This window comes from Myotis myotis, unplaced genomic scaffold (assembly GCF_014108235.1).
Source record: "Myotis myotis isolate mMyoMyo1 unplaced genomic scaffold, mMyoMyo1.p scaffold_m19_p_4, whole genome shotgun sequence".
NCBI lineage: Eukaryota > Metazoa > Chordata > Mammalia > Chiroptera > Vespertilionidae > Myotis > Myotis myotis.
The window spans coordinates 101658732-101671682 of record NW_023416346.1 but is presented as its reverse complement, the minus strand read 5'-3'; the positions used below and the strand labels follow the sequence as shown (position 1 = coordinate 101671682).

The 12951-nt window shown below is 41.0% G+C and overlaps 1 protein-coding gene across 2 annotated transcripts in view; it reads right to left on the bottom strand.

Moving 5' to 3' along the window:
- APOOL (apolipoprotein O like) overlaps positions 1 to 12951 on the bottom strand; it is a 105916-nt gene that overhangs the window by 42351 nt on the left and 50614 nt on the right. For both annotated transcript variants that reach the window (XM_036305352.1, XM_036305351.1), the window contains one exon: positions 1631 to 1750. In XM_036305352.1, the coding sequence (XP_036161245.1) occupies positions 1631 to 1750 (120 nt within the window). The remainder of the gene's footprint in view (positions 1 to 1630; positions 1751 to 12951) is intronic.

Sequence of the window (12951 nt, the reverse complement as noted above, 5' to 3'; positions counted from 1 at the left end):
GCATATTAACAAATATAAAGTTCTTTCAATCTTTCTTAAATTGGATGATAGTTAAATAGCAATTTAAGTATCTCACTAAACAATTTACCTCACTGAAAAAACAACTTTGAGACAATATGGAAAATTAGGTCTCAGGAGACTAAAGTATGAATCATCTAGTTGCTGGCATGATTCAGAACCATTAGTTAAGATATTTCACTCTGAGATTAAACTATTAAGAGTGTGCAGTACAGTAGTACCATTAGAATTATTTGACAGGAAATTAAAAAACACACACAATATATTCACTGGATGTTTTAAATATCATCTAGAATAGCCAGAGTTCACAGATTTGGTATTTCAATCAGATCATTAGATTTTTCTTTTAAAAAGAATGGATTAGAAACAAAAAAGGCACAAAGTTAACAATTGGCTAGATTTGAAGTAAATTAGTATAGCTATTAGGTCAGAATGATGAAAATAATGGTACCAGCATTATAATTATGACACTGACATTTGAGACATTGAGGCTAACACACTTATGTTGACCCAATGATAAAGCAACATCAGTACTGCATCAGCTTACTCCACTGCTGCTGAGTACTGCTGACTGAAGGCTAAGTATCAAAATAAGGTGAATTATATTTTGCCTCATAGCTCATTGTAGTCAAATTGACCTTATGAGCTAAACAAAACAAGTGAAAAAAATTTTTTTAAAAATATATTTTATTGAGTTTTTAGAGAGGAAGAGAGAGAGATAGAGAGTCAGAAACATCGATGAGAGAGAAACATCGATCAGCTGCCTCCTGCACATCTCCTACTGGGGATGTGCCTGCAACCCAGGTACATGCCCTTGACCGGAATCGAACCTGGGACCTTTCAGTCCACAGGCCGACGCTCTATCCACTGAGCCAAACCGGTTTTGGCACAAGTGAAAATTTTGCTTAGTCAAATAAGAAGCAATTAAAAAGTAATCTCAGAACTTCATGTAACAGGCCAAACAATGTTTTATACATGGTAGGTGACATACTAGGAAATGCTTGTTGAACTACTTTAATCTATGAAGTAGTGGTATGGTAGAATAAATATGGCCACAAATTATTTGCTGCTACTTGTATTGAGGGGTGGCATTTTTTCCTCTCCCTCAAAAAATTAGATTGGCCTTAGTAACACTAGAATGCTGTAAAGGAGACTTCTGTAGACATCTGAGGATAGGTAAGAAACTTGGCAAATTCTACCTAGGACCTCTTGTAACATTTTCTGTAGGAGCCCTGAATTGCCCATGTAAGTTATCTGGCCACCTTGCCTGAGAGGCCATGTGTAGGTGCTTTAGTCAACATTCCCAACTGAGCCCAGTGCTCTAGCATCTGTGACAAGTTGCCAGACATGAGAATGAAGCTGTTTTGGACCTCTAGATCAGGCCATTCACCTGATGAATCCCACTGAGTGACCTCTGAGAACACCATAAGAACACTTGTCTGAACTCCAATCCAATTCCTGATTTACAAAATAATGAAATATAATAGAATCGTTGTTTTAAACCACTAAGCTTGGGGGTAGTTTGTTACACATCAATGGGTAACTGGAACAACTGGTATGCAATACAAATAAGAAATCCTCTAATATTGAACAACTATTAGAATAGACTTACCTTGCACCAGCCAATATAACGACCAGTTGTAGTGCGGATGGAGGCAAAGCCCATTTGTAAATTACCAGGCTGCTCTTCAACATATTTAGATTGAAGAGGTGGTGAAGTATATATAGGGAGCTAGAGGCAAAAATAAATAGATAAACAAACAAACTTCATGTCAAAAATATAAAAAATCTGAAATTACTTCTCCAACAGTATGGCAGAATAAGAATCTTCACCAACATTCCTGCTAAATTCAACTAAAAATACTGATATATATTTTTAATTTAATTTATTAGAGTGACATTGGTTAATAAAACTATAGTTTCAGGTGTACAATTCTACAACGCATGATCTGTATACGTGATTGTGTGTTCCCTACACCAAATCAAGTCTCTTTCTATCACCATTTATCTCCCCTAAACTCACTTCTACCTCCTCCCTAGACTCCTTTCCCTCTGGTAATCACCATACTGTTGTCTGTGTGTTTCTTCCTTAATCCTTTCAATTTTTTTTCATGTAGCTCCCAACACCCCTCCTCTCTGACAACTGTTCCCTCTATTCCCACTTTACTGAGAGTTTTTATCATAAAAGGGTGCTGAATTTTATAAAATGCCTTTTCTGCATCTATTGATATGATCATCTGGTTTTTATCCTTCATTTTATTTATGTGGTGGTTATCACATTTATTGATTTGCATATATTGTACCAACGTTGCATCCTCAGAATAAATCTCACTTGATCGTGGTATATGATTTTTAAATGCATTTCTGGATCTGGTTTGCTAATATTTTGTTGCGGATCTTAGCATCTATATTAAAGACAATGGCCTCGAAAAAAACCAAGATGGCGGCATAGGCAAACACAACCACTTCAAGAATACAACTAAAAGACAGAACGGACATCATCCAGAACCACAGGAAGGCTGGTTGAGTGGAAATTCTACAACTAGAAGGAAAGAGAAAAGCATACCGAGACTCAGAGGAGGTGTGGTGCAGAAGTAAAGTACAGAGGTACGGAGGCGGGGAGGGCTGGCGGCTGAGGACACGGTTGTCTTTTTCAATCGGTAGGGAGTCTCAAGCTCTGAGCTCCAGTTCCGCGCAAGTCTCTGGGGACCCAGACTCATACGTGAGAAACTGGACTGTCTGGCATCGGTTGGAACTAGAGGGCAGCTTTCTCTCAGAGGTGCTTGCAGCGATTGCCAGGACACTGAGAAGCGGGGCCTCTCAGGGCAGCCATAGCTGCTTGCTCCGCCCTGTTGATTCCCTGGGACCCCCGCACCACCCAAGCTGTGCGCTGGCTTTTGCATATGAAAGGCCTGGCCCTTTGCAATCTGAAAATTACCTAACAAACTTACATCTGGCCCAAGGCCCCAGGGCAACTTGCATTGCTTCACAGCTGAGCTCCTGCTGGGTAGCCTCAAGCAGAGGCTAGATTAGCACCTCCTTAGAGATCCAGGAGCCAGTGTGCCCGGTAGTCAGAGTGGGACCATCTAGATTGCAGCTCCTCGGATCCATAAAGGACACACTTGGGGGCAGACTCAGTGAGCACCAAAGCCCCATTGAAGCAAGTCTTGCCCCGAAGGGGTGTCTCTAGCACAGAAGTTCTCCCACTGCAGACACAGCTGATTCTCACAGCCAATTGGCCTGGAGGTCAATTCCTCCCAGTGATACCTAGAACAATCAAGGCTTAACTACAACAAGACTGTGCACAAAGCCCACAAGGGGGTGCACCAAGAGTGTCCACCTCAGGTAATTGGGGAGGCTGAGCCACTGGGCCCTATAGGACGCCTAGCACAGAAAGCCACTCTATCAACACAGGGAAGCGTAAAAAATGCAGAGACAAAGAAACATGACACAAATGACAGAAATGGAGGGAAGAAAACTACTGGATATAGAGCTCAAAACCACACTTTTAAGGTTTTTCAAGAACTTTCTAGAAACCACCGATAAATTTAGTAAGACCCTCAAAAAGTCTAGTGAGATCCTCGAGGTTATGAAAAAGGACTAACTAGAAATTAAGCATACACTGACTGAAATAAAGGATATTATGCAGAGTTCCAACAGCAGACTAGAGGATCACAAGAATCAAGTCAAAGATTTGAAATAAGAAGAAGCAAAAAACAGCCAACTGGAAAAACAAAAAGGAAAAAGAATCCAAAAATACAAAGATAGTGTAAGGAGCCTCTTGGACAGATTCAAGCGTAGCAACCAAGACACATCATAAAATGCCAAGAGCAAAAGACAAAGAGAGAATCTTAAAAGCAGCAAGAGAAAGACAGTCAGTTACCTACAAGGGAGTACCCATATGACTGTCAGCTGATTTCTCAACAGAAACTTGGCAGGCCAGAAGGGAGTGGCAAGAAATATTCAAAGTGATGAATGCCAAGAACATACAACCAAGATTACTCTACCCAGCAAAGCTATCATTCAGAATTGAAGGTCAGATAAAGAGCTTCACAGATAAGAAAAAGCTAAAGGAGTTCATCACCACCAAACCAGTATTATATGAAATGCTGAAAGGTATCCTTTAAGAAGAGGAAGAAGAAGAAAAAGGTAAAGATACAAATTATGAACAACAAATACACATCTATCAACAAGTGAATCTAAAAATCAAGTGAATAAATAATCTGATGAACAGAATAAACTGGTGATTATAATAGAATCTGGGGCATAGAAAGGGAGTGGACTGACTATTCTTGGGGGGGAAAGGGGTATGGGGGATGCGGGAAGAAACTGGACAAAAATCGTGCACCTATGGATGAGGACAGTAGGGTGGGGGTGAGGGCGGAGGGGAGCTATGGGGGGAAAAAAGAGGAACAACTGTAATAATCTGAACAATAAAGATTTAATTAAAAAAATAAAAAATATATATTAAAAAAAATAAAGACAATGGCCTCTAATTTTCTTTCTTTGTAGTATATTTATCTTATCTGTTTTTACATTAGGATAAGGCTGGTCTCATAAAATAAGCTTGGGAGTGTTTCCTGCTCTTGAATTTTTTTGGAATAGTTTGAGGAGGATAGGTGTTAGTTCTTCTTTGAATGTTTGGTAAAGTTCACTTGTGAAGCCATCCAGTCCAATACTTTTGTTTGTTAGGAGGTTTTTTGTTTTGTTCTGTTTTGTTTTTTATTACTGCTTCAATTTCATTAGTTGTCATCTGTCTATTCAGATTCTCTGATTCTTCCTGATTCAGTTTTGGAAGATTGTATGTTTCTAGGAATTTATCTATTTTGTCCAGATTGTTCAGTATTTTGGGAATATTGTTGTTCATTATATTTTCTTACAATCCTTTGTATTTCATTGGTTTCATTTCTGATTTTATTTATTAGGGTCCTATCCCCCCCCCTTTTTTTTTTGATGAGTCTGTTTAAAGTTTTATCAATCTTGTTTATCTTTTCCAAGTAGCAGCTCTTGGTTTCATTAATCTTTTGTACTGAGTTTTTAGACTCCTTTTTGTTTCTTTCTCTTCTGATCATTGCAGTTTCTTACCTTCTACTCAACTGGGGCTTTGTTTGTGGTTCTTTTTGAAGTTCCTTTAAGTGTACAGCTAGATTGTTTACTTGAGACTTTTCTTATTCCTTGAGATAGGCCAGTAATGTTATGAATTTCCCTCTTAGAGCTGCTTTCACTGTGTCCCACAGATTTTCAGTTGTTGTGTTCTTATTTTCATGTTATCTTTTGATTTCTTCCTTGATCTCATTGTTAATCTGTTCATTGTTTAGTAACATGTTATTTAGCCTCCATGTTTCTGGGTGTTTTTCCTTTTTTTCCCTTGTGATTGATTTCTACTTTTATACCATTATAGTCAGAGCAAATGCTTGATATGATTTCAATCTTCTTAAATGTACTGAGACTTGTTTTGTGTCCTAACATGTGGTATCTCCTAGAAAATGTTACATATGCCCTTGAAAAGAATGTATATTCTGTAGCTTTGGGATGAAATATAAGAAGGTATCAATTAAAACCATTGGATCTAGTGTGTCATTTAAGGCCACTGTTTCCTTGATTTTCTGTTTGGAAGACCTATTAATGTCAATGGGATGTAAAAATCTCCTACTATGACTCTATTACCGTCAATCTCTCTCCTTATGTCCATCAACATTTGCTTTACATATTTAGGTGTTCCTATGTTGGGGGCACACGTGTTTACAAGTATTATATCTTCTTGTTGGACTGTTCCTTTTTATCATTATTTAGTGTCCTTATATCATTATATAGTGTTACTGTAGCCTTTGATGTAAAGTCAATTTTGTCTGGTATAAGTATTGCTACCCTAGCTTTATTTTCCTTTTCATTTATGCAAAATATCTTTTTACATCCCTTTATTTGTAGACTGTAACTTTTGTTCTGAGGTGGGTTTCAAGTAGACACCATATATGTAAGTCTTGCTTTCCTATCCATTCAGCTACCTCATGCCTTTTTTAAGAAAAGTCTTTGCCCTAACCCATTTGGTTCAGCCTGTGGACTGAAGGGTCCCAGGTTCAATTCCGGTCAAGGGCATTTACCTTGGTTGCAGGCATATCCCCAGTAGGGAGTGTGCAGGAGGCAGTGTCTGGTCTGTGAAGCTCTTTATCGGACCTTTAATATTAAATGATAACATTGTGAGTAATCTTGTTTGTGGGTCCTTGTTGTATATCACTTTGAATATTTCTTGCCACTCCCTTCTGGCTTAAAAAGTTTCTGTTGAGAAATTATGTGACAATCATATGGACACTCCCTTGTAATTAACTGCTTTTCTCTTGCTGCTTTTAGGATTCTCTCTTTGTCTTTAACCCTTAGCATTTTAATTATGAATTATCTTAGTGTGGGCCTCTTTGGGTTCATATTGTTTGGGACTCTCTGCACTTTCTGGACTTTTATGTCTATTTCTTTCACAATGTAGGAGAAGTTTTCTGTCATTATTTCTTAAAATAGGCTTTCAATCTCTTGCTCTCTCTCTTCTCCTTCTGGGACCTTCATAATGTGAATGCACCCCACAATGCTTGAAGTTGTCCCAGAGCCTCCTTACACTATCTTCATATTTGTGGATTCTTTTTTCTTTTTGCTCTTCTGATTGGGTGTTTTTTTGCTTCCTCATATTCCAAATTGTTGACTTGTTTCTCGGAATCCTCTACTCTACTGTTGAATCTCTGTAAATTGTTCTTTATATCAGCTAGTGTATACTTACTTTCTGATTGGTCCTTTTTCATGTCTTTGATGTTCTCACAAAGGTTCTTGAAATTCTAATCAAGATCTTGACAATCTCACTAAGTCCCTTGAAGGTCTCATTAAGATCCTTGAGCAACCTTCTAACCATTGTTTTGAACTCTGTATCTAGTATTTTGTTTGCTTCCATTTTATTTAGTACTTTATCTGGAGATTTCTTCTATTCTTTCATTTGTGACATGTTTCTTTGTCTCTGCATTTTGGCTGCTTCCCTGTGTTTGTTTCTCTGTATTAAGTAGAGCTGCTATATCTCCTGGAATTGGCAGAGTGGTCTTGTATGGTAGGTGTCCTATAGGGCCCAGTGGCTCAGCCTCCCCAGTCACCTGAGTTGGGCACTCTATGTGCACCCCTGTGTGGGCTGTGTGCACAGTCTTGTTGTAGTTGAGCCTTGATTGCTATTGGAATCACTGGGAGGGATTAACCTCCAGGCCAATTGGCTGTGAAGACTGACTGCAACTACAGTGGAAGAGCTTCTGTGCAGGAGACAGCCCTATGGGGCAGGACTTGCTTCAGTGGGGCTTTTGTGTTCACTGAGACTGCCCCTTGAGTGTGTCACTTGTAGATGTGTAGAGTTGTAATCTGGTGTGGTCTGAAGCTGTCCACCAGCTGCATTAGCTCTGGGGCCTCCCAGGAGGTGAAAAGTCAGCCACTGCCTGGGGCCACCTGGCAGGAGCTACACATCAATCTGTAGATGGCTGCTAGTTGTGTTGTGTTTGGAAGTGCCCTGGCAAGGCCACGCTGTGAAGGTCTTGGGCCTCTTATTGATAGGTATGCAACACACTGACACCAGCTGCTGCTTGTTTGAGAGATTTTATAAAAATCTGAAACCTGAGATAGGACAGGACATTCATATAGAAAAGCTGCTGCAAACAACTTGGGTGGGGATGAAAACTGGATGGGGAGGAATCCCTAGGATGGAGGGAACAATGTGAGCCAAGCTGATGGAAACTCAGATATGGCTGCCAGGCAGCTCCGCAACAAGGAAGGTCTCAGCATAGGTCTTTCCCTGATGCCAAACAATCCAGTTCTGCTCCAGATGTCCCTGGATCCCCCAAAGCCATTGTCCCAGCACAGGAGCTCAGAGGGAGGAAGTCCAAGTAAATTCGTGCACCAGCTCTTTAAGAGTAATTTCCTGAGTGACACAGCAGCCACTATGTCACTCAGTGACAATCCCCACTGGTTTTACAGCCTGAAGTTACAAGGATTTCTCTTCCCAGCTCTGGAACCCTGGGCTGAGGGCCTGGTATGGGGCTGGGACCCCTTGCTCCTCAAGGGAGTCCACTGCAGATGAGATATCACTCCTAACTTAAAAAATGCCACACATGGGTGTTGGACCAGCCCACTCCATACCTCCAAACCTCCTACCAGTCTTGATGTACAGTGGGGCCTTGGCTTATGAGTTTAATTTGTTCCATGACGGAGCTCGTAACTCAAATTACTCGTATGTCAAATCATAAAGTGAACGAGTGAGACACGTGATGCTGGGCTGATGTTGTGGCGTTCACTGTGACGTTTGCTGCGCCAACTAGTGGTGGGGTATCTGAAGCTGGCTTGTAACCCGAATTTTAGCTCGCAACTCAGAGCAAAAAATCGGCTGAGAGACGGCTCGTATCTCAAAAAACTCGTTAGTCGGAACACTCGTAAGTCAAGGCCCCACTGTACTTTCTTCTTTACTTCTCTAGTTAATAAGACTTCCATTCAGCCAGATTTCAGGTGGTTCGGAATGATGTTTGTTCTGTATTTTAGTTGTAATTTTGATGTGGTTGTGGGAGGCGGTGAGTACTGGCATTTACTATGCCACCATCTTGGTTCTTCTACCCTATGCTTTTTGATTGGAGCATTTGTTATTTACATTTAAACTGGCTATTGATAGGTACATATTTATTGCCCTTTTTTCTTTTAACTATGTACCTCAATAATAATAATTATCCTTCTCCTCCTTTCCTTTACCCTCCCCCTTCCCCTTCTCCTTCTCCTTCTTCTCTCTTTAAGAAGTACTTTTACCACTTCTACGAATATGTTCAAAGGAAATGAAATCTGGATCTCCAAGAGAAACCTGCATTTCCACATTGCAGCATTATTAACAATAACTAAGATCCTATATAATAAAAAACTAATATGCAAATGGTCATCATGCCCTCATGCCATCATGCTGTAACAGCTCAGACACTCAACACTGGGGAGAGAGGAATGGAGACCAGCCAGGCTGCAGCCCAGGAGAGGAAAAAGCTGCCTGCCTCATGGTCCTGGGTGCCAGTGGATGTGCCTGCAACTGCGGCCTGGGAGAGAGACAAGCCATCCGCCCAAAGGTCCAAGGTGCCAGCACCTACAGCTGTGGCTGGGGAGAGGGACAAGCCGCCCACCCTGTGGTCCAGGGCACCTGTGTCTGTGGCCTGGGAGAAGCCGCCCGCCCACAGTCCCCTGTGGCTGTTGCTGGCCTGGGCGAAGTCAGGCCAGGTCCTGGGTGCCTGCAGCTGGCCAGAGAGAGGGAAGCCCAGGTCCCAGGTGCCTGCGACCAGCTGGAGGAGGGAATCCTGGGTCCTGGGTGCGGGGTGAGGCAGAGGTGGTTACGGGTGATCAGGCCAGCAGGGGAGCAGTTAAGAGCAATCAGGCAGGCAGGCAGAGGTGGTTAGGGGCAATCAGGCAGGTAGGCAGGTGAGAGGTTAGGAGCCAGCGGTCCCAGATTGCGAGAGGCAGTTAGACATTCCCTGAGAGGTCCCAGATTGGAGAGGGTGCAGGCTGCTATGAGGAAAACCCTTCCCCCATGCATGAATTTCATGCACCGGGCCTCTAGTATGAAAATAATCTAAATGCCCATCAGCAGATTATTGGAATGGGAAGAGATCAACCACAGAACTTGTATGCATATATGTATAACCTATGGACACAGACAATAGGGTGGTGAAGGCCTGGGGGTAGGTGGAGGTTGGTTAGAAGAGGTCAATGGGGAAAAAAGGGAACATACATAATACTTTCAACAATAAAGCTTTTTAAAAATTAAATTAAAAAAAGAAAATGTGTGTGTATAATAGACTACCAACATTTTTAAGGTTTCAAAACAAACACTTACATATAATATTATATTATGCTCCCTTAGCAAAGGGATATCCACCTGTTTTTGACAACATGGATGAACCTAGAGGATTATTATGCTAAGTGAAATAAGTGAGACTCAGAAAGAAAAATACTATATGATCTCACTTATATGTAGAATCTAAAACAGACTCAGAAGTAGGGAGTGGAATAGTGGTTACCATAGGTGGAGTGAGAGAGAAATGAGGAGGTGGAAGAGTACACTTAGGTAAGAAGAATAAGTTTCAGCGATCTAATGTGCAGCATGATGACTATAGTTAACAATACTATATTGAACACTTGAAATTTGCTAACAGGGTAGCTCTGAGTGTTAATACGCGCACACACACACAGACAATGGTAACTATATGAGGTGACAAATATGTTAATTAGGTTGATTGTGGTGATCATTTTACAATGCATATATATGTGTGTGTGTGTGAAAATATCAAATTGTACACTTTAAATATATTCAATTCTTATTTGTCAAATATCCTATATAATAAAAGAGAAACATGTAAATTGACCATCCCTCCACTACACTCACCAGCCAATCAGGAGTGAGTATGCAAATTAACCCAACAAAGATGGCGGATTAATTTGCATACACAGTTGCCAGGTGGAGAGTAGAGTGGGAGAGCCAGCAGAGAGTGGAGCAGCTTGGGGAACTTGGCTCCCCAAGCCACCAGACAGAGAGAAGAGAGGGAGAGCTGGCGGCTTGGAGGACTTGACAGAGTGGGAGAGCATGGGATGGAGACAGAGCAAGAAGGGAAAACCAAGAGCGTGGGAGCACCAGGAATTCTGTGAATAGTAGTTCTGGTGGCATCCCAGGACCTGATGCAGAAGCCCAGAGCATGGGGAACACAAGGAATGCTGGGAATCATAGTTCTGGTGGCTGGTGTATCTCCCAGACACTAGAGCAAAGTGAGCCTGTAGCAAGTTATTGTTGTGGTGGGGGGTGGAGGGAAAGCAAAGGTGAGAGACATAAGTAAAATCAGAGTGTCTAGGAAAAATTAAAGGGAAGATATACTGAAACTTCCAGGAAATCTCCACCAATGAAGCAAAGAAAAAAAAAAGCCCCTTTTATTCTCTGAGCACAAACCAAACTGGGTTGGGGGTCTCAGAAAATTTGCTCCTATGACTGCAAAGACAGACAGAAACTCCTGGATTGGAGAGGGCTCCCCTGACGGCTCCCAGATTGGAGAGGGTGCAGGTTGGGCTGAAGGACCCACCCCCAGTGCATGAAGATTCTATAGTATCTCTATAAAGCTGAAAAAAAGGTTCAAGCCTACTATGATAATTCTGTCTCCACTGAGGGAAGAACAATCTCATTATGTATTCTATAAATATAACTTGCTTATACCCGATTAGAAATTACAATTAGATTCAGTTAGCTATAAAACCACATTTAAATTAAATTTAACAAAAGTATCTAGAACTCCAAAATCAATATTCTCCTCTGTTATTTTTTGGTGAAAACAAGCAAGTAAGAAGAAAATGGGTCAAACTCATATATCACAGAAATCTTTTAAAAAGAAATATCCAGTGATGGCTGACCATATCTACACACAGACCAATTGCCAGTCATTTTACAGATCTGAATACTGCAAAGTTCATGGTTTAAAATAAATGGTCATCCCACAGCTCTCCAGAGTTTTCTAGTAAAGAGGCATTCAATTATATTCACTAGATTGTACTTAATAAGGCAGGGATATATTGCTACTTTTTAAAGTCACGCTTAACAAGAAGAATTGAACTAAAAAAAACAACATTTAATTAGCCACAAGTTTACCAGAAAAATCAATTAATCAGAACACCTCATTCATACAGTGAATAGAGACTTTATTGTAACTAGACGTAAGTAGATCCATAACTCACTTTACACAATAAAAGTACATGAAAAAGTTGCATGCAAATCATATTTTCATTTCTTTAGAAATTGTAAGTTCCTCAAGAAATGGGCCCTTTGTGGAATGATAGTGCCTAGCACTTAGCGACACCAACTTTAACAAGTAATTCTATTAAATTCTATTTAAAATGTGCTAGGGAAAACACTAAATATCAAGGAATTCTGTATATCCCAAAATATAGTAAAGAGTACAAATTTATTTTTAAATTCTGAAATATGCAAATGCAGATATTAGGGTCAAATGCTAGTTACTGATCTTCCTACCTAGATTTTGGAGTGTCAAGGTAGGCTTGAAACCGTCATATCTCTCAGACTAAAAAAGGAAAAAGAATACTGAGAGATAGCAAGCTAGTAGGGAAGTGAATCTGTCCTAGACTGCTAATAAAAATTAATAAAAGTTTACGGTTATATTATTATAATACAACTAGAGGTCAAGTGAACAAATTTGTGCATGGGTGGAGTCCAGCTGGCCCACCCTGATGGGGGCCCATCGGGCCATGCCGGTAGGGGAAAGGGGCTGCAGCTGGCTGTGGGGAGGGTCCGTGGGTGGTTGGTCGGCCAGCCCCACCCCTGATCATAGTGTTGGGGGATGATTGGGGATGGAGCTGGCCAGGAGGAGGGGCCACAGGCAGTTGGCTAGCCAGCTCCACTCCCAATCGGTGTGTTGGGGGCTGATTGGGGGTGGGACCGACCAGGGGGAGGGCCACAGGTGGTTGGCCACTGGCCCTGCCCCTGATGGGGGTGTTAGGAGCTGATTGGGGGCCGGGCCTGCCAGGAGGGGGGAAATGAGGGATGATTGGGGCCCGGATCAGGCTAGTTGGCTGCCACAGTGTGCATCATAGCCAGTCATTCTGGTCATTCTGGTTGTTCTGCCATTCCAGTCGTTGGGTTTTTATTAATATAGATGCTTAGAATAGTGCCTCACACATATGCAAGAGGAACTCAGAAAATAATTTGGGTTAAATTTTATACATGTCAGTTTGACAATGTATTGAAATTTTTATGCATTCTGACCTACAATTCCATTTCTATAAACTTATTATAAGGAAATTGTTATAAATCTACATACAGCTTTGTGTATAGAATGTTTCGACAAAGTACTATTACAGTAAACAAATTATTAGAAATAAGCTAAATTTAAAAAAAATTAT